This window comes from Ricinus communis, chromosome 1, assembly GCF_019578655.1.
Source record: "Ricinus communis isolate WT05 ecotype wild-type chromosome 1, ASM1957865v1, whole genome shotgun sequence".
Taxonomy (NCBI): Eukaryota; Viridiplantae; Streptophyta; class Magnoliopsida; order Malpighiales; family Euphorbiaceae; genus Ricinus; species Ricinus communis.
Genome location: NC_063256.1, coordinates 15075504 through 15097149, shown reverse-complemented (window position 1 = coordinate 15097149; position 21646 = coordinate 15075504). Strand labels below are relative to the sequence as shown.

At 35.3% G+C, this 21646-nt stretch overlaps 1 protein-coding gene and 1 non-coding gene across 2 annotated transcripts; one reads left to right on the top strand and one right to left on the bottom strand.

Annotated features, from left to right (window-relative positions):
• The first annotated feature begins 5569 nt into the window (after positions 1 to 5569).
• LOC112534428 lies at positions 5570 to 5676 on the top strand. The gene has a single exon (XR_003078716.2). It is a non-coding gene; the product is annotated as a small nucleolar RNA R71 (small nucleolar RNA).
• Positions 5677 to 12085: 6409 nt separating this feature from the next.
• On the bottom strand, positions 12086 to 15425 carry LOC8270336 (splicing factor 3B subunit 4). The gene is made up of 8 exons (XM_002516348.4): positions 15125 to 15425; positions 14899 to 14987; positions 14745 to 14801; positions 14602 to 14664; positions 14427 to 14492; positions 14010 to 14096; positions 12990 to 13083; positions 12086 to 12795 (listed from the first exon to the last, which is right to left on the bottom strand). Exons 1-8 carry the CDS (start codon positions 15276 to 15278, stop codon positions 12275 to 12277), a joined length of 1131 nt encoding a protein of 376 aa, XP_002516394.1. The 5' UTR covers positions 15279 to 15425; the 3' UTR covers positions 12086 to 12274.
• Positions 15426 to 21646: the final 6221 nt, after the last annotated feature.

Here is a 21646-nt window from a genome sequence, read left to right as displayed (position 1 = left end):
ATACAATAAGACTGAATATCCAAATTTTATTTTATTATTTTTTTTTTTGAATTGAAAGGAGCATCTATGAAAAATCTAGCAACTTAGTGAAATATATGAATGCAGATTGATCCAAAATGAAATGCAGCATAAACTTACATAATTTCCAGCAATAATGGTAGAAAGAATGGTAAAATGAATAGAAGTGATAAAATGAGTGTCACTATTATTATTATCACGAAAGGAAAAGCTAAGGCTCAAAATTGGTTCACTAAGGGAAAAACGGGGTTAGGCTTTCGGCCAAATTGTATAAATCCTAAGTGCCCAAATCATCTCACGATTATCAACAATTCATGTAATCTCAAAAAACATCGTAAAGCAAGTTCTAGAAACAGAGATTCTGTACAATGCTCACTAATGAAACAAAAGGGAGCATAAAAATAGTGATGCACAAATTGGCTCAAAATCTCACCATTTGAGTGGGTTAAAATTGTATGAATTCTCAAACCAAAGTTTAAACAGTCAATCACAATAATAAGCAGCAATATTAACAGTGTTCTATATCTAAGATAAAGTAAAATGGAAGAATTAAGGAAAAATACCAGTTTTACCTGGCTGGATTGTAATTAAGAAGTTCGTTGATTGCCTTCTTCCAACAAGGTTCGATAAAAGCTATAAGGGAATCCATTCAAAGGAGAAACAGTCATCAACTACTTAATTGAAACAAAACTCAAGATAGTCATAACATCGGTAGGTACCTACCCCACACTTGAGTATAACATTGTCCACAGTGTTAGAGAGATTAAAACTGAGCAAGCACATGATTCATACATCATGGTTATTGAAGATCATGCTGATTTTTTTTATATATATAATTAGAAAGGCATAGTGTTCTACTTAACATAAAAAGACAAATGCAAGGAAATAACATAAAATTAAGCATGCTACAAGCAAGAAAGTAAAAGGAGATAATAAACTGAAAGAAAATAAAAAGAAAAAGGAAAGAGAAAAATATCACAAATTTTTTTTTGCTAGGAGTCTGCTGATGGTGTATCCTCACTGGTTGGATCTGCTGGAAGATGGGGGGCAAGGAAATTTGCTGAGGAAGGGAGCGGTGGTGGATCAGGGTCTGTGAAGCAAGTTGCCAGATCGAACTCCATATCATCAATGAGCCGCTGATTTTATGCTCCAGTCTCTGCCATCTTTTGAATATGCTCTACTATGAAGTCTGTCTGGGTGGCCTGCCTTTCTAATCCACTCATGAATTGTTGAAGCATATTGTTCAAACCGCCAAACTGTGACTTTGTCTCTTCTTGAAATCGCATAAACTCGATTATCTGCTACTCGTAGATCGCGAGACTCGATCTGAGCGGTCGGCCATAGCAGTCGAGCGCTCGATGTCCCTGCCGAATAAGAGGATGAGGCTCCGGGATGAGAGCATAAACACTCTAGCTGGGTTAGGAATCCTAACATCCGGAATCCCGGTAGGACGGATGTTGGGCTCCTCTAGCCATTTGCCTCTCTAGCCTCCCCGACTATTGTGCTCACGAGCCTATATTCTATATACCATGTGGATGTCTAGTGGCCATGATCATCTGCATGTTGATCATCTGTCCGATCCCTAGAGGTGTCATGTCACCAATATTTGAAAGCTCCGTGACGGTCGTCCAATACATCCAGTCTCTTAGCTAACTTAGTCACGTATGATCAAACAACAATGCATCTTCTTCCGGGCGCCTACTATAAATGAACGGACTTGGCGAGCCAATAAATATCCCAAGTCTAGCTTCTTCCGATGTTGCATAGCCCGGAGAATAAAGACATCGATGTATTCCCCTAAATGTCCCTACTGTAATGGTGTAAGCTAGTAGGGTGTGAAGGTAGCGGAGATGGTCCGGTAGGCTAGACGCCTTAGACCTGCTTAGGTAGTATGTTTTCGGCCTCATTACCAATAAGTCCCACATGGTGTCGTATGAATTTGGGTGGATGTAGAGACATCCCTGATACTCCTCCCCCGAGATTTCCTGGTCAGTCCATAATCCTAAATGGACCGACATCGAGAACTCCCTTCCCCCAAGCCTGAAATAAATTGCATCAGGCTGATGCCAGTTTGTGATCTATTGCTGCAGGAAGAAGGTGCTAAGGAACTCGATCGTAAGCTCATGGTAGGTTGGCTCAATGATGTCAAAGAATCTCACATACGGCAGAGTCTCGAACAGTGTGCGCACATCTTGAGCCAATCCCACTCTCTCCAGGGATGTGAAGTCTATGCAACGGCCTGCCATCATTTGCTTCCATCTCATGACTTGGAATCTACTTTCATTGTCTGTATTAGGGAATGTCCACAATGGATGACGGCCAGGTGTGGATGGGTTCACAGCAGGTGCTTTCCGAGGTCGGACTATTTGCTGTTGTGGTGGAGGTGGAAATGCTGGTGCTGGTGCTTGGGAGGAAGACGTTCCTTCACCACACGATCGCTTGCTGATAGCAACGCGTTTCAGTTGCTTTCTATGAGATTTATCGCGGTCCGTCATATCACCTAATGCAACGAATTATTAGTTTTTTGTGTAAGAATTCAAGTTAATGAAAGAAATAATCTACCGAAAATCAACAACATAAGGATTATAATTCGACTAACAAAAAATTGTATAAACTAATAAGCTGATACATACCAATCTAATTTATCGTGAACCAGTAATTGAAACTTTAGTCTAACCATTATTCATGCTTTGCATGCCGTAGGCAAATTTTATTTCCGCCAAAACCCCACACTTATCATTTTCATAACCGACTTCACCACAAACATAATAACTAATGTAAATTAACCTAACCGAGGTCATATTGTTACAATATAAAGCCACCAAGATATCCTAGCATGTCCTAACAAAAGTATATGTATAAAATAAAAGTTAAATCATGAAAAAAATAAAGCAACAAGTGAAGAGACTTACTTGAATTCGCTGAGGAAAGTGAGAAGGGTGAGATAAGGGTATAAGAACAACACCTTTGAGCTATAAAAAAACAAAAGGGGAGCAAAATTTTTGGAGGGCTCCCCTTCTTATAGGCACGGGGTCAGCACGGGTGAGGGTAAGGCCGTCTTTGACCCGTGGCTAGGACTCGGCCGTCGAGCCTTCAACCTTCTTGTGAGCACCTTGGCACGGGCAGTGACACAGCCATGCTCATGACCACGGCCTGCGGTTGTATCCCATGATGCCTTCGGAAGCCGTGACCACTAATTCTTTACCTTTCATCACGGGCTTGACTCCGGCCGTGGTGAGGAGCACGGCCTGGGGTTGTAGCTCGTGATGGCCACAGAAACCATGGTGAAACGGGGTATTTTCGGGCTTTCCTTTGCCATCTCGAGTCGCCTTACTCCCTACCTGTATTTGACACATATACGCACATAATTAGATCATAAAACAAGTAAATATGGTCAAACGGAAGAGTCCATCCTCACCGATTACATAAGTCCAAATAAAATTAAAAACCCTAATTACTGTTAAGCAACTATAATAAAGTCAAAGGAAAATAATGAAATAATCACAAACTAATTAAAAAAAATAGATTCGGGAATGCCTCCCGAAGGCACTTCTTTTTGTTCGAGTCGTCTAGTTGGACTCTGCATCAGCATTCCTGCATCGCGGGCAAATTAAAAAAGTAGGCTCAATGTAAGTTGGGGCTCGAGGCATATAAGCGCAATGAGAAGGTCCGCTGTGTGCGGTAGATGACCAAGGAGGCGCTCTCTGGACCGATTTGGGATGTCCATTCATCCACTCCGAATTTCGGCTAAGTGACCTGTCAAAAACAAACTTGCAACTACCCTTCTCGGGTCTATCATAGCACAAAGTCTCATATTGATACAAGTTGTTTTTTTCGGATGAATAACACATACTAATAGGGGAAGAAACACGTATAGCATCATCCATTTATACATCTTGTGGTTATGTATTACATGCAAGATCAATTTTATCAATACTACAAATGGCATGAACATGGTCGGTGGGAGAACTATCAAATGAGGGTAAACTAAAAGTGACACAGTCATCCCCTACATTAAGTTCTAACTTCCCCCCAAATACGTCTATTTTAGCTCTAGTTGTGGCAAGGAAAGGTCTCCCCAAAATTAATGGTACACCATGCTCATTATTCATATCCAAAACCACAAAGTCCACAGGATATATGAACTTATCTACCTTAACTAGCACATTTTCCACAATTCCCCTAGGAAGCTTAACAGAATGGTCAGCTAATTGAATGCACATCCTAGTGGATTTTGCCTCCCCCAAACCTAGCTTATTGAACAAATTAGTGGGCATGACATTTATGCTAGCTCCCAAATCAGCTAATGCATCATCAACACACAAATTACCTAAAGTGCAGGGAATAGTGAAACTCCCTGGATCGTGACGTTTCTCTGGCGACTTGCTCTGAAACACCACTCAACACTCCTCATTAAGCTGAACATAGGCGACCTCCTCCAACTTCCTTTTTCTACTAAGTATGTCCTTTAAGAACTTAGCATACTTCGACATCTACTCCAATGCATTAATAAAAGGCAAGTTAATATGCAGTTGTCTAAAAATATCTAAAAACTTACTGAACTGCTCTTTCGCCTCTACTTGTTTAGCTCTAGTAGGATAAGGAATCTTAGGTTGATATTCCCTGACTGGAATTGATTTCACCTTTTGTCCCTCAAGTTCCCTATCCTTACTGCTTGCCTCAACCTGCACATCAATAATGGCGTCATCAAAAACAGGCTTAGAAGGAGCTGAAACTAACTTACCTGAACGCAAAGTGATGGCGTTCACGTGCTCCTTCGGGTTAGACTCAGTGGTGCTCGGGAACGGTCCTTGCTGCCTCTCAGACAACATCTTAGAGATTTGGCCAATCTGGGTCTCCAAGTTCTGAATTGAGGCCTGCTGGTTCCTAAGTGCACTATCAGTTTGCTGGAATCTCATCTCCATAGACGTCACAAACTTCATCATAAGCTCCTCTAAATTTGACTTCTTTTCTGGTAGAGGAGGAGCTTGTGCGAGCCCAAGCCCAGATATTCTTTGACATTGATAAAGTCTCTGAAAACCAGGTGGACCACAGAGCGTTATTGTTCCTCCAACCGAAATTGGGATGATTGCACCACCCGGGGTTGTATGTATTCTTTGTAAGGATCGTTCGCTACCTTGGGGCATTCCCATATAGTCAACTGTTCAACATCGGAAGGCAGTGAATTAGATGGAAAAGTAGTAGAGGATGAAGCAAACATACCTCCCATGATCGATTCGCGCGTAATGCAGGCCACCACAAAACTCACAGCAACATTATTTGCATGAGCAAGCATATGGAGTTGGTCAATCTTCTTGGCTAGAAGCTCCACTGAGTCGCCAAGGCTACTGTAGAGTCCACTTAGTTGACCACTCCCTGTCTTCCTGGTCGGCTCTAGAGGATTACCAACGATAGTTGTTCATGGCCATTTCCTCTATCGGGTTGAGCACTGCGTCTCTTGTTTAGCGTCCCACCTGCTGCAGCATCCACCATCTGCCTCATTACAAGTTTCAACCCGCTGTAGAAGGTCTGAACCTGCATCCACACTGGCAATCCGTGATGTGGGCAGCATCTCAAAAGTTCTTTAAACCTCTCCCATGCATCATACATGCTTTCGTCATCAAACTGCACAAAAGAAGATATGCCATTTCTAAGTTTAGCAGTTTTAGCGGGAGGAAAATACTTGTATAGAAATTTTTCGGCCAATGCCTTCCAGGTAGTGATCGTTTGTTGTGGAAGAGATTGCAACCATCTCTTTGCTCTGTCCCTCAAGGAAAATGGAAACAATCTCAGCCGAATGGCATCATCGGTTGTTCCATTAATCTTGAATGTGTCATAAATCTCCAAGAAGTTGGAGATATGTGCATTGGGATCCTCACTAGGCAATCCTCCAAGCTGCACGCTTTGCTGGATCATCTGGATAACATTGGCCTTTATCTAAAAATTGTTGGCCGCTATAGCAGGTCTGACTATACTTGTTTTCGTCCCATCTAAAGAGGGTCGAGCAAACTAGTACATAGTCCTTTGATCATCATCGGCCTGGGGGTTGAGGTTCTCCATCGCATCAGTTCCTTGAACCTGAACCGTAACTCCGTCCTCTTTCTCAACTACCTGCAAACGTCGTCTCAATAATCTAAGAGAGCGCTCCGGGTCAGATAAGGGTGCTATGGGATCAGGGTTAAAGCTCCTGGTCATATACTACCTGAAACCGACAACCAAACAACCACCAATCAATCAAAAATAATATAAAAAAATAAAGAATAAATGAATAAACAAATAATGACTAAATTAACACAAAAACTATTCACTCTAGTTCACCGTTACTGTTCCCCGGCAACGGCGCCAAAAACTTGATGGTCTATTTATACAACCTACACCTAAGGCGTTGAACCTGGAATACGGCCCTAGCACTAGTGAGTATCAAGGTCGTATCCCTGGAGATCGGGTGAACCTAGAGTTAGTACTGTTTGCTATGTTATCTAGTCTGAAATAGGGTGTGAAAGTTCTAACGTTACCAGCTAATGGTTATGAGTGCAAATAAGTAAATGAAGGACAACGAACAATAAAAAAAAACAATTGCAAAGAGAGAAACAAACCCAAAAGGGGGCCTAAGTGATGGAATTCCAAAGATGGATTTTATGGATTGCTGATCTTGCTTACCCGTGCCTAAATCCTGAATTGAACCCGGTTCCTCTCTCGAGCTTACCGAGTTCCTAAACCAGCACTAACCTAATGGAATCTCTTCCTATCGGATTACTACAGATTAGCATTAAGCATGATTTAAAACTATTAAGAGTTATTAATTCTTAATCCGGCAAGTAAATCAACCTTATCTCTAAGTGTTAACTACCAGTTCTTACTATTCAATGTCTAGTTGTAACAAGCATTTCTCAATCTCAAGAAACAACCCATAAACAATTAATTCAACGTCTCAAATTAACTGAATCAAACTTTTATTACTAAATAGCAAGAAGATTGCAAGAATGATAATTACAAATCTAACAATTAAGCATAATCCATCAACAAAGGTGAACCCCAATGGGTTCAAAAGATCTAGCTACTCATGTTCATGGTTAAAGCAATTAAGGAACAAAATAAGGGAAAGAAAATTAAAGGCATGTACACCCTTCTCTTTTAAGTTGAATGAGAAACCCTAAATTTGCAAATTCGAAATCTCGAACCCTAGTTGCCTTTTAAATGCTCCCAAAGTTTGTCTTGATCTTCAATTCGATGTTGGAACAAGTGAAATCCCTCCTTCAATTGATGAATTTGATCTCTCAAGGTCTACAATTGAGGTATAGGAAACAATTGATTAAGTGTGTGTCTTGGAATTGAGTCCAAAATTCGTGTCCTTTCCAAAAGAACTCAAAATTGCCTATATAGTTGATTCAGCATGGCCGGAGTCCAGGCAGTGCTGAATCTGTGGAGTCTATTGTGCTGACTCCTTCCAAGCCGTGCCCAAGCCGGTGCTGAGCCACTACAGGCCGTGCTGGAGGCCTTGGTGGCTTCAGAAGCCCTGCTGAAATCGCACAATTGGGGATAGCTTCTTGGAAATTCAGCACGGCCGGAGTCCAGGCCGTGCTCAACCCTCGGGGTGCTAGTCCTCGCACAATTTGATGGATTTTGGTCTGTAATCACACGTATTTCCCTCGATTATTAATGGTGTCCTTCGAAAATGACCTAAAACGAGAAAGGAAACAAAAGACAGGTGATTCTAGCATAAAACGGGATAATCATGCATAAAAATATAAACAATCGGGCATGAAAACATGTGTAGTATGATGCTTATCAACTATTCATGGCGGTTAGAATTTGGCAGAAGATTGTTGTTCTTGTTGATTTTGCCAAAACTCAATTTAGAAAGTTAATTTGGTACTTGGTATGATTAAAGGAAATTCTTATCCAGACATGGTGTATACACCACAACTAATAGGAGAGTGACATATACATATGAGTATTTTACACTTTGGCATTAGATGGTTGAAACATCTTTTATTATTTAAAACCAATGTCAACTATCTATTAGTTTAGCGTATAAGTGAGATATATACCAACTTATGTAAAGTTTCTTGTTTTATTTGATACATGGAATTGTGTTATTTAGAGCATTTGCAACAATACTCTCAATATGCCTCTCTATTAAATTATAACTAATTAACTCTCTATTTGAAATGTGTGTGTATTCCAACAATACTCTCTATTTTATTCCATAGTTAATTTTTTATTAAATGAAGTGAAAAGAGAAAGAAATAAGTAAGGAGATAAAATGTGACTCTTAAAGAGACAAGATGAAAAAAGTAAGAGAAAGAAATAATGTAATATACTTAACTTAAGAGCTAATTTTTTCTTTTTTAAATTTAAGGAGAAAAAATATGGTTCTTAAGTCATTTTGGAGAATAATGATAAATTTGGAAGTCTCTTGGAAGCATTATTTTTTATATATGCTCCCTATAATAAAGAAGGAGCATGACTTAAGAACTTGTTGGGGATGCTGTTAATATGGTTCTTAAGTCATTTTGGGGAATAATGATAAATTTGGAAGTCTTTTGGAAGATTTATTTTTTATATATGCTCCCTATAGTAAAGAAGGAGCATGACTTAAGAACTTGTTGGGGATGCTGTTAATATGGTTCTTAAGTCATTTTGGGGAATAATGATAAATTTGGAAGTCTTTTGGAAGATTTATTTTTTATATATGCTCCCTATAGTAAAGAAGGAGCATGACTTAAGAACTTTTTTGGGGATGCTGTTAATATTTTCTTAAATGGAGTAATAGCTAATTACCATACTTCAAAATAGATTTTATATTTTATTTTATATTTTGATAGAAGAGAATTAATGTTCACTAATCTTGGCTTGCATTTTGATTTGATAAACTGCAGGCCATAGAATTTTGTATAGTTGCTCTCCTACATATCAAATCCTCACCTATAAATTCTTAATTTGTAAGAATTTTTAGATCTAACTTATTTCTGTTTAAAATTTGTGATGTGAATATATGGTAGTAAAAGGATGGAAATGATTTGATTTAGTGCATTTACAAGTTCTCTTTCTCTCTAGTTCTCTAAATTCTTAATTATTGTTAATGCATTTGAGTAATGTTGTTTTGGGTATGTAATTTAAGGTGTAAAAATTATGTCGATGCTATTAAAGTATTTGATAAAACTCCTCAACCAAGCATTGTTTCTTGGTATAAATAAGTATACTTAGATAAATGTTATATTTTCCATTAAAAGAGAGAAGTTCTTGAAAATATGAAAGCAAATTTATGCACTTTGTCACAAATTGGAGTATTTACGGGTGGTTGGTTGTTCTGTTGCAATGCATTAATGTTTAAATAGGAAGCGTAGTCAATTAGACAATGCTAGGTATATTTTGGATGATATGATTGCTGTCAATTCTGAGAACAGATTTCTTAGGGTGTCTTCCATATATGTGGTATTTCACTCCACCATCTATACTCTTGCTAGCATTGTAAAAATAGTTTTCAAGTTGTATAAAGCAAACAATGTAAATCCATTCACATTTGATTAAAAATGGATTCATATTAAATGGTTTATGGTAACTTAATACTTCTATTAAGAATAATATGATTTTAGATGTGATTAAAAAGGGATCTAAATTAGATGATCTTTTGGTAGTTTTTAAACTTATATTAAGCATAATACGATGACCTTTCATAATTTAAAATCCATTTTTTATGAAGCAAGTTCACTTTCATAAAGTCAGCAATTCATCATTATTCTTTTTAATTTAAAATCTGTCATTTTATTGTATGATAATCTTAGAGTATGAGGCCCTTTTGGTACCAATCTTTTGGTACATGTATCAATTTAGTAATAAGATTTTAATTTTTTTTCTTTTTGATATTCAGATTTCAATTTTTGTTACACTGTGAGGTACCCATTAGGATTCAAGCCAATTTATTATTACCCGGCAACCAGAGCTCCACATAAGCTGACAACTCAGCTGCCTCGTCAAGTTAAAAATATGCAATCACATGCTGAGTTATCGTTGTGTGTCCACCTTAGTCAAGTTAAAAATAGCTAACTGTGGGTGTGAAGTACTTGTAAAGTTATGGGTTTCAACACTAAAGAAATCGGGGTTGTAAAGTTCTTCGGTACAATTGTATTCAAAATTGGCAAACTTAATCTACACACTACTTTTATCTTCATTCTTCAAATATCCCTATATGAAGAACTTACACCTTTTCTTACATTTAGCCTTACATTTCACTTTTGTATTTGGGCCAAAAATCACCTGATTACTAGATCTAATTGAAGCCCTCTTCACAGCCTCCTTAAACTGCATGAAAGAACTAAATGACATGCCAATTTTTAAATTTAGGTTGGTCATGTCAGTTTTCTCGTTAAAATTGGCCATCTATACCTTGTAGAATTAGCATCTGAATCATCATTACATGTTGTTAGTAACTCATTTGATGGTGCATAGACTGTTTGGTCTAAGTAAGATCCCTCTTCATTTGGCATTTGCTGAGAGCTTGTCCTTGGTCTATCCCCTCTAACTCTATATCAACAAACTTCTCAAACAACACATCATCATCATCAATATCATCATCTTTCAAGTCATAGTCAGAATCTACAAACTCACTATCTTCTTCACCAGATTTTTTCTCAAATTCATCCCCATCCTCACTCTCTTCATCATCATTATCTGTTACAAGTTGATTCTGACCCTCCAGTTCATTATCATTCTCATCCTTTTGCTGTGGGGGGACAACATCATGACTCTGTTCTTCTTCAAGTTATGTATCAACCTACTATCATCCATAAATGTACACATCTTTGTACTATCACTATCACTTAACAGATAAATCAACCCATCCATGTGACTTCTCTTTGGATGTTTCCAGAAAATTTATTTTTCTTTAAGGCTCATGCCAAGTTATCTAGTCATTGCATGTATTGGTACTGCATAAATAATAAAATTTTATGGGATCACATACCTAGTCACCTTTATTTATTCATAATATAAAAAGAAAAAAATTGAAGTCTTGTACCAAATTGATATATTTACCAACAGATTGGTACCAACGGGGACTTTTACCTGATAATTTTATCATTTTGTATTTTTGTTCAAATAAATTTCACTTTGGATATGTTTGCATGTGTAAATAACTTCTTTTAAAATTTAGTTTAAAGAAAACTAATTTTATTCAAAGCTAAAGTCAATTTCTCTTAAGAAACTAAGGATTGATTTGTTGTTTCTATTTGAAGTGCTATAGTTTATTTTATAAATTAGAGTTGTTAACAAGCTTCTGCTTGTAAACCATGCATTTCTCATTTCTTTTCGTCTAACAGAAATCAGGAATTTACAAATGTAATTGTTTCTTCATTATATTTGCCTTCTTCTTTATCATCAATATATTTTCAGCGTAAGAGGTTCAGCATACAATTATGAAGGTGTTCATATCTTCATTTTTCTTATCTTGTGTTCATCATTCTGCAATCTTGTAGATTTAAGATGATGTTTCAGCATTTGGGTCTTTGTATTCCAAGAGAAAATAAACTTCAGAGAAGAAAAATAAGTTATCTCGTCATCGACCACCATAACAGCACTGGTAAATTCACTGTATTCTAGTATGTCATTGATAGGGGTGAAGTCCTAAGGCTATGTCACTGAAGTGAATATTGTCTTTTAAACGTTAGGGATACAAAGATTTTTAGTTGAAGTAAAATGATTTTCCCTTGGTTGGCTTCAATATTTGTTTGAAGTAATTTCTTCAGAGATGTCTCTAGATATTTCCTTCTATTTTATTACTTTTATTTTACTTTTTCTTTTATATTTTTTCTTTTTATCTTACTCTCTATGGAAATTGTTGATTACAAGTTGATTTTGGGAGGCAGAAGACTTAACAAAAATAGGATGTAATACCTAGAACAAAGGACACAAATCAAATCGTTCAGAGACGGCCGCTCTGATTACCAGAACAAGGACAAGACAATCGAAGCCTCCAAAAACAGGCTGGGCATAAGCATATTCGGAATGAAGGAAAGCAAACCAAATACATGATTTGGTTTTGTGCAACACATAAATCTGCCATGCATTTTGAGTAACCTGAACTTGATTTTCAAGAACAAAACATCCTGAAAAATGGTGTCTTCGAGGAGGCTTGTACAAGTAATAAACATAGATTATACTATCCCTATGGTCCTAAAGGGTGCATATGATTTCAAAAGTACCCTAGCAAAACAGCTGTTGTTACAGACAGCTCTAAGAATAACTGCTCTAGACTTCAACCAGATGGAGGTGGTGGCGGTAGCATATTGGGTGGGGGAGGTGGTTGCATCATCATTTGCTGCATAGGGGGGCCCCCAGCCAACTGCTGGGGTGGTGGTGGTTGCCGCCAAACTTGTTGTTGCATGCCCATTCCCATTGGCTGTGGAGGTCTTGGAAGGACTTGAGCAACCTGGGGAGGGGGCGGAGGCATGTTTGGAGGAGGTGGCCTGAACTGCATTGGAGGTGGAGGCATAACTTGGGGTGGCATTACTTGACCTGGCTGTGGTGGCTGACCTTGCCAGGCTGGTTGTCCAGCTACCTGCATGGGTGGGAAGGCTGCAGTTGGTGGGGCCGATGGGCGGAGTGGTGGAACTGGGCCTGGAGGAACAGCACCATTTGCAAACGGGCGCGGAGGCACTGGTGCACCAACTGTACCATTAGCCTGAGGAATGCTTGGAAGTGTTGGAGGCCCACTAGCAAACAGTGTGTGGGGCCTGCTCTTTTGGGAACTTGGATTGCTTGCAGCCAAAACTCTCTCTGTATCATAATAGCAGCAATTAATCGACTACTGCTAAAATCAAATCAATTCCACCATAACAAGCAAAATCCACGAAAAGGAATCCTTCATTTCAGTACATTTCATCTACCATGGTCAGTAGACCCATAAAACAACCTGTCATGATAAGTTAAAATGTAAGTGCTTGGGATAAGTCAGCATTCAAAAGCCTCACCTGCTGGTGTACCATGCCGCTCCCCTTTAGTGTCTTTCTTATATGCATATGAAACTGTGATCTGACGGTTGCAAAGATACTGACCATTCATTGCCTGTTAAATCCCAGAAAATTATACGCACATTAATTAGACATATCAAGCCACAGTGCTCGAACAATGCAGTAAATGTGGCAAGGTAGTGGTCATTCAGCCATTTTAGTCAGAATTTAGATATTCTACACCTAATAAAAGTTTTCAGCTTTCCTAAACATGGAGTAGAATGGCAATATGTAGACCAAACACAATTGCACATGTTTGTTTGAATTATGTTAATGTTGTTCAGTTTTTGGTATAAGAATATACATTCCAAAAAAAAAGAAAGCAGAAAGAAACCAGTCAATTAATATTCTCTACATCAATTTTTGTTTCCAAAGGCAACCAGTTTTTAGCATAAGACATAACATCCCAACAAGAATTAAAAATAGAAAAAAGAGCAGGCAATGATTTTCTCTGCATGGATTTTTGCTTCCAAAGGCAAACCAAAAACTAGGCCATTCTTTTTTAATATTTTAAACAAAACTAAACTTCTTGAAATGCCAGACCAAGTTAAATGGTACAATTCGATTTACATTAGAAATTACATTCTTAGTGACTAGCATACATCCCTAATAATAAGGGTTGATTAACTGTCTTGTTTGCCTTGTCCTGAGCATTTAAATAGCAAAATACAACTTAAATAACGATTGCACTTTTTCCCTTCTCTAAGAAGTCAAGTACCCCTACTCTAAACGACCTGATACTGTAGTCAATAAAATTTCTAGATTCTTAAGCCTTTATTTGGGAAAGGAGGAAAATGAGAGGAAGGAAAATGGGAGGCGTACAGGGAAACAAATTTGTGGTCACATGACTTGGTTTTTACCATTTTTTCTCCTTCCCATCTCCCACCCTTCCCAAACAATTGTATAACTATTGAAAGTCTGAAATTTATAATAAATCTCAAGCACATGTAGAGGATAAAAATTAATATGAAAAGTAGGTACCTCAATTGCTGCATCGGATGCATCAAAAGAATCATAACTAATGAAACCAAAACCACGGGAATTTCCAGTCTCAGGATCTCTCATTATCTGAAAAATTAAGTGATAAGCATCAGCATAATAAAGCAAATAAGCATCAAAGTCTCAGTATTGACAATATCAGAAATAACTATTTTTATCAACCAAATGCTAACGAAGAATGCTAGAGATAATCTAGGTAAAGAAAATGGACAAAAGTAATCTGATGTTTGGCTGCAACTTATGCTACAAATAGAACAACATGATTGAAAAGAAGAGATTCTCAAAACATGAACAAAAAAAATGTTCATAACAAAGTAAAATCAACATAAGTAGATGCTTGCAATTTAATTTATAATATAACATCAATAACAACTGAAATCAAGTTAAGGGAATAAAAACCTTAGGATTTGTAACTATAACTCCAAAGGCACTGAAAGTATCATGAAGAAGTTTCTCATCAACATCCTGCAAAGGAAAAAAAATATGATTTTAGATTCAATAATTTCAGTTAACATTGTGTTAACAAGCAATGATTTAGATCCAATAAACCAATAACTGATAATTAACAACTTACGGGGTCAAGATTTCCAATGAAAAGGTTAGCTCCAACATCCAAGCTCTTTTTATCTTGTGATGCCTGAAGAAAACAAAAATAGAAATTATTTAACAAAACCCTAGACTAATTGAAAAAGAAAAACTGGAAAGCTAAAAGAGTACCTTATTTACACGAATTGGCTTCCCAAAAAGCTTAATCATATTCATAATCTTAATTGCCTGTACAGTTATATCAAATTAAACATATAAAATCATTACATTTGTCTACACATTAAGAAACTAAAAAAGATTAAAAAGAGAAAAGAAAAGCCCTTACATAATCAGCATCTTCTTCACTACGGAATTCAACAAACCCATAACCCTGATGAAGATTCGTTACTCTATCCTTTGGCACATATACATTAACTGCAACACCACCCCCAATTTTCACAAACTATATTAATTAATAATGACAAAAGAGCATTAATTTTCACAAACTAAACAAATAAACTTTTAAATATTGATGGCAAAGAGCATCAATTTCATTACAGATTAAACATTACCAACAGGGCCAGCTTGAACAAACAACTCCCAAAGAAGTTCTTCAGAGACCTGAGGATCAAGATTCCCGACATATGCGGTGGCGTCTTGGTTCCTCTCCGCCGAGTGCTGCCCTAGCAAATTCGCTCCCACTCCTGGTGCGATTCTAGTTGTCATCGTTACCAGAGCAAGTCACTGTAACTGCACCCAGCTCAATTTATTTCTCCCTCTCTTCTAAACATTAACCCTAACCAGTAAGGTTTTGCGGGAAAATGTATGTGTATTTACGCTTTGGATCCCACACTTCAGACTCAAATACAGGCCGAAATAATTTATAGTTTTAAGTTGCTGTAAGAAAATTTTACACATAAAAAGTAAGTAAATTATTTTTTTATAGTTGATATTATTATTAGTTTTTATTTTTTTATGAGATATTGTTATTAAATATTTCAAATTTTAAATATATATACTGAATTTATTAGAATTATTAATTCATTTTTGTTGTATACAGCTTTTAATTTAATTTAAAATAATAAGATTTTAATTAATTAAAAACCAAATAAAAGATCTAATATTACATTATAAATTAAAAATATATTTAATAGAAATTCTGAAATTTTCTAAGAATTTTAAATTATAATATTAAAATTTAATTTTAAGTGATAATATCTTTATTAATGAATATTATTTATCATTAGTTGAACTATTCCACTAACAATTAAAAAGAATCAACTACAATTTAGAATGATAAATGAATAAAATTATCTTTTCTAAATGGAGAAATATTATTTTAGTTTTTAGATATAAGTTTACAAAAGTCTCAACTGGTTTTATATTTTGAAATTAACAACTTTTTTCTAAAAAGACACATAAATTGATATTCATAAAAATAGTTTATAAGAATAAAAATTAATCAACTAAATTAAAAAAAATAAGTTTTTTTATTTATTTCTTAATAACCAACAATAATTTAATAGGTTTATATTATAATATAGTTGAAACATGTGTTGTGCCTCACTTTAACCTTATTTTATTTTCAGATAATATTAGTTAAAGAGGAAAAATATAAAAAAAATATTCATTAAGCCTAATAAGACATATTGCTGTCAAGACCGAAGATTTAGCCTTATTCTATTTTCAGCATATTAGCCAATCATATAAAATATAGAAAAAATACTCACTGGCCTAATAAGACGTGTTGTTGTCAAAATCCAAGATTAAGACACACGGATTGGCTATTTCTCAAGGCCAGCCGAAAATTACATAGTTCAAAGAGGACAAATTAGTCTTTTGTATTAATAGATAATTATTATTAGTTATTTATTTAATTATGGATAAACAAGGATTGTGATAAAATAACTCTTAAAAACTATTGTGTTTAGAGAAGAACTCTACAAAAGGAATATCTAGATGAGTATTAGAGACGAGATAGATAACTCATTATTCATCTCAAAGTGAGAATCTGGTCAGCTCTATTGATGAAAAGAGACAGGAAAAGAAGATCAAGCTTGAGATGGTCAAGCTTGTAGAGGAATGGGCAGAAGAGAAGGGTACTAGAAGCGCCAAAGTCTCCAAGACCACCAAGAAAGAAAAGAAAGCATAAATTTGCCTAAGCCCATCCTCCGAAGTCTATTACTTCACATTTTCTTCTTCTGTCTCGAAGTCTTAAAAATCTTTTGAGAATCTGGAATAATCTTTGTTTGTGAATGCTAAGTATCATTCTTTTATTGATGATAAAAAGGGAGAGAAATATTTGTGCATGTTGGATACATTCATGAGGAGTTATCCTGAATTTCTGTTGTAAAAACACAAATAGGCATCTGCTCAAGTGAAGCATGTTTTTTTTTATCCATTGCTAGTGTAGTACTGATTGTTTTATCTTGCATAAGTTTTATAAATGAGTTTAAATGTTGATATTGAATATATATGTTTGTTTTAAGCTATCTAACTTGCAAGTACAAGACATCTAACTGTACAGTTAGACTTCTACTATGTGCAAATTGAAAATCATTTGAAAAGTTTCATGATTCTCAAATAGCGTGTTGTATCATTATCAAAAAGATGAGATTATTAGCTCCAAGAAGTTAATAATAGGAATTTTGATGATAACAAATTCACTATAAAAAAAAGAATAGGGAATGATAAGATTTGTCCTTTAAAGCTTTAAAAATTGTCCTTACTTCTATTGGGGATGACTAAAATTATCCCCACATATCGTCCATATTGCCTTTATCCCCTATTATATAAGGGACGATCTATTAATGGCATCCCTATTTAAAGGAACGACTATCGTCTCCACATTAGAAGATGATTTCCATCCCCTATTATAAGAATGCCTATCATTCTTATAAGAAGGGATGATTATCATCCTTATAAAAAGGACGACTATCATCCCTACATTAGAAGATGATTATCATTCCCTGTTATAAGGATGACTATCATCTTTAGAAGGAGGAATGATTATCGTTCCTATAAAAAGGGACAACTATCGTCCCACATTAGAAAATGATTACCATTCTCTATTATAAGGATGACTATCATCCTTATAAGGAGGGATGATTATTGTTCCTTTAAAAAGGGACGACTATCGTCCCCACATTAAAAGATGATTATCGTTCCCTATTATAAAGCTAACTATCGTCCTTATAAGGAGGGATGATTTTTATCCTCATATTTAGGGACAGTTTTCATCCTGCACCTTTAAGGACTACTATCGTCCCCACTGTAAGGGACAATTTTGATCCCCTCTTTTAAAGATAATAATCATCCTATTTTAGTAGACAATTTTCATTTCTTTCTTTGGGGACATTTTTGTCCCCATGTTAGGGGATGCTTTCTTCATTTAGAAGATGATTTTTGTCCCTATTTTAGGGGGGACAATATTTGCCTTACCTTTAAGGACAACTATCATCCTTTTAAATTTTATTATTAGAGACAGATTTTATCCTTAAATTTAATTTTTAATTGCTAATTATTACTAATAGTCATATAATTTGATTATAATCGCCTTAAAGACCATCAATAATGAATATATTTATAAAATCACCTATTTTAATTTGCATAAATGGGTTATTCTATGCATAAGATAAACTTCAGTTAAGACCAAAATCAAAACTTAAATTATAATAAAAATGAAATAAATAAATAATTGATATGATATTATTCTCAATAAAAGAATAAATTTACTACCATATAAATTTTAAGTATAACTTAAAAGAAAAGCAAATAATTTGCTACAATTCTTAACTTATTTAACTAGTTCAACATTAATAATATATATTTTTTTAAGTCTAAAAGTTTTAAGGCTTTGATGTTTAAACTTTAATCTTTATAAATATGAAATGTTTTTATTGATCTTCACATAGTGCCCTATAAAAGACCATATTAAAGAATTAAGGCTATTAAATAATTGAATATTGAATATCCAAATTAATTGAATAATTTATTTTACAAGAATAAGATGAGAACTAGCTTATATAAAAACTTTTAAGAAACTTATTCAATTATACTAGATTTCTAACTTTGTCGATCCTAACGGTCCCATCAAGCTGTCTAATCTTTGTAAAAACTCTTTATCCAATTTTTCTTGTAATTGCAATCGCACTGTCATTTTTGCTACCTGCTTTCTCAACTCTACAACTTTTTCATTACTATATGTGGTTTTAATCATTCCTTTTGTACTTGCTTTGTATCCAAGCCTCTCCTAAGAACATAACCCGATCTAGTGTCAAATACCTCCTTTAGTACATCATATGGTGTAGGAACTTGTTCAATATCATTTGTTTGGTTGATTTTCAATTTTTTGTGTTTGTTCCTGCAAAATATACTACACCAATTTGCTCAAATTTGTGTGGACATGGGTCTTTGTATCTATAATACACCAACTTATATTATGGTTGTCATTGTTTAAATTAAATGGTCATTTGTAATTATTTGACATATTATCAAATTATTAAAAAATTTAAAAAATTATTTCGCATATTAGACAACCAATGAATGTTTTAAAGATTCTTCAACAAGTATACAAAAAGATATGCTAGAAAAAGGGGATAAAATAGACTTCTCTTTTTTCCTAAATTTGCATTATCAACAACAACATGAAAATACTTAGAATACCCATTAATCTTACAAATGTTATCCTAAAATAGTATTATAAATACCCAGTCCTACTGCAATATGCGACTTATCCACAAACAAAAAGATGACAACCAAGATGATAGATGGATTAAAGAAGAAATAAAAATACAAGTCATTCAAACAAGATGAATTCATTAAGAAAACAATGACATATTGTACTTTTATCACCAAAAAGAAAACAAAGAAACATGAACATATATATCTTTTGTGTTTGATCTAACATGAGAAAGGCACGTTATAAATAGCCTGGAGACAATTTCATTCAAGTCTTCAATATCTATTTCAAAAAAGACATCCTATAAACCAAATATGTGTATACATGACCAACAATAAAATAAAGTCACCTTCTAAGAACAACAAATAATGAAGATGTATTCAATTTCTTAACCACAAATAATGATCTTTTTTAAAAAGGAAAAGCTTTATATTTAGTATGATTTACAAAAGTCAGAACTAAAGAAAACATAAAAGAAAACTAAATTATAGTTTAATACCAATACGGAAGGAAAAAGGATTTTTTTAGTTTTTGTGTAAGAATTATTTGAAGTATTAATAAAAATTAATATATAATTAATTTAATTGTCTCTTTTAGAGTGAGCATATTAATATTCTTTGTAATATCATCAGAATCTGATTCAGAATAATCGGATGAGGTTTTAATTTCATTAATTTGAAACTCTCCCTCACTATTCGAAAATTCTGATTCAGAGGAATCAACCAGAAGAGCTGAAATTTTGCTCAAAATCTCATCTTCTATTTGGAGCTCATGGAGTTTTTTAGAAAACTTGCAATATTTTGAAGTATGGCCCTTCTTGCCACATTTATAGCAAGTAATTTTGGTAAAATCTTTTTTGAAATTTTGTTTTAGAAATTTAGAAGAGGATGGCTTTTTGTAGAAGTTTTCCTTCTTTTTAGGAGTTCTTCTATTTTTGAAAAATCATTTTTTCTTAAAAGATTTGAAAAAATCTTCTTTGCATTTTCCTTTGCAGGTAGGGGAAGGCTCTATGGGATTATATTCAAACTGGTTACAAAAACTACCTAGCTCTTGCCTAGTCTTCTTCATTTCCCATTTGAGTTGTCTTTGGAGTTTAAGGTCATGGCAAATCTTCAAATCTTCTTTCTAGGTGAGGCTAACTAATTCACCATAAGTATAGAAATCATAAGGGATCTGGCCATTATGGACTTCTCTTATGGTATTCCTAACTCTTTCACCTAGTATCTTAGGTAAACCAACTAAGAATTTTTCCTTCCAGAAGGGTTGGTTTGAATCTTCCCTAAGCATGACTCTGGTCAGGAAGGTATCTTTGTAGGCTTGGAAATTGCTAAGCTTTTTACAGGTTAGATTGCTAAGAAGCTCATCATTCTTATCTTTTAGAAGAAAAGGGTCTCTTATGAAGTAAAGAGAAATCGTCAGGATTAAGGTTGACACAACATCCTCAATTGGATTTCCTAGTTCATCTAAGATGGGGGTCCCTTCTATTGTGGTTTGGATAGCACCTAGGATTTGAAGCTGTTGTGCTTGTGTGAGATGGTAACCCCACCATCCTTTAACCTGGCCAAAAAATCCAGCTGTGAGGAGTTCAGCAATGGATCTATCAGAGGTACCACTTTGGGTTTTGTAGGCACTGGCTGCCATGGTCATCTATTGTAAGAGACCAAGAATGTTGTATTCTGACATTCCATCTATATTCCATTCATAGACGGAAGAGGCATTGAATCTAGATTGGGTTAGAATATTATTTCTATTTTCTATTCCTAGATCTGGAGCGGTATTCCTAGAAGTATGCCAGGTCAATCTAGGGGCTTGCCATCCTAATCTATTGATGTTGAAGGATTTTTCAGTAAGACTTTCAAGCTCTGAATTATTAGATTCATCACATTGGGCCTGATATATAGCACTGATATTCCTACTGCTTTGAGGAGTATCTGGCACTAGATTTTTGGAAGACTCAGAAGTGGCTAATTTGCTAAGTTGTTCCCTGACTGCTCTAGCAAACTCAGTTTGCTTCTGAAATTGATCTTGGCTAGGCTTTGAGATTTGGTAGGGTTTGAAGACTGGATTTTTGAGCTTTTCTGATTGGCTTATCTCTTTTGGATGGTCAGTGTTGGGGATTGGAGAGGTGAAGACTACAAGAGGTTTTTGGATCTGACTTTCTATCCTAACAAGCTGGTTCCCTATTGTGTTAAGATAGGTATTCGAGAAATTGTTCTGCTGAACAATATTCTTGACATTCTTTTCAAGATCTTCTCCTATCAATTTGTAAGGTGTAGCCTCTATTTCATTCTCTCCGTAAGGAATGGTTATCTTCCTAAGGGGAGGATGTTCAGACTGGATGGTTTGGTTTTCCCCGACCTTTCATTCTGGAGCCTTGTTCCTTATAGTTACAGGACTAATCAGCTTTTCTTTG

Excerpts from the sequence above, each read along its gene's own strand:
- LOC8270336 (XM_002516348.4), bottom strand. The coding sequence starts at position 15,278 with ATGACAACTAGAATCGCACCAGGAGTGGGAGCGAATTTGCTAGGGCAG. Across the intron at positions 14,665-14,744 it reads AGCCAATTCGTGTAAATAAG|GCATCACAAGATAAAAAGAG; the intron begins GTACTCTTTTAG and ends TGTTTTCTTCAG. Across the intron at positions 14,493-14,601 it reads TCATTGGAAATCTTGACCCC|GATGTTGATGAGAAACTTCT; the intron begins GTAAGTTGTTAA and ends TTTCCTTTGCAG.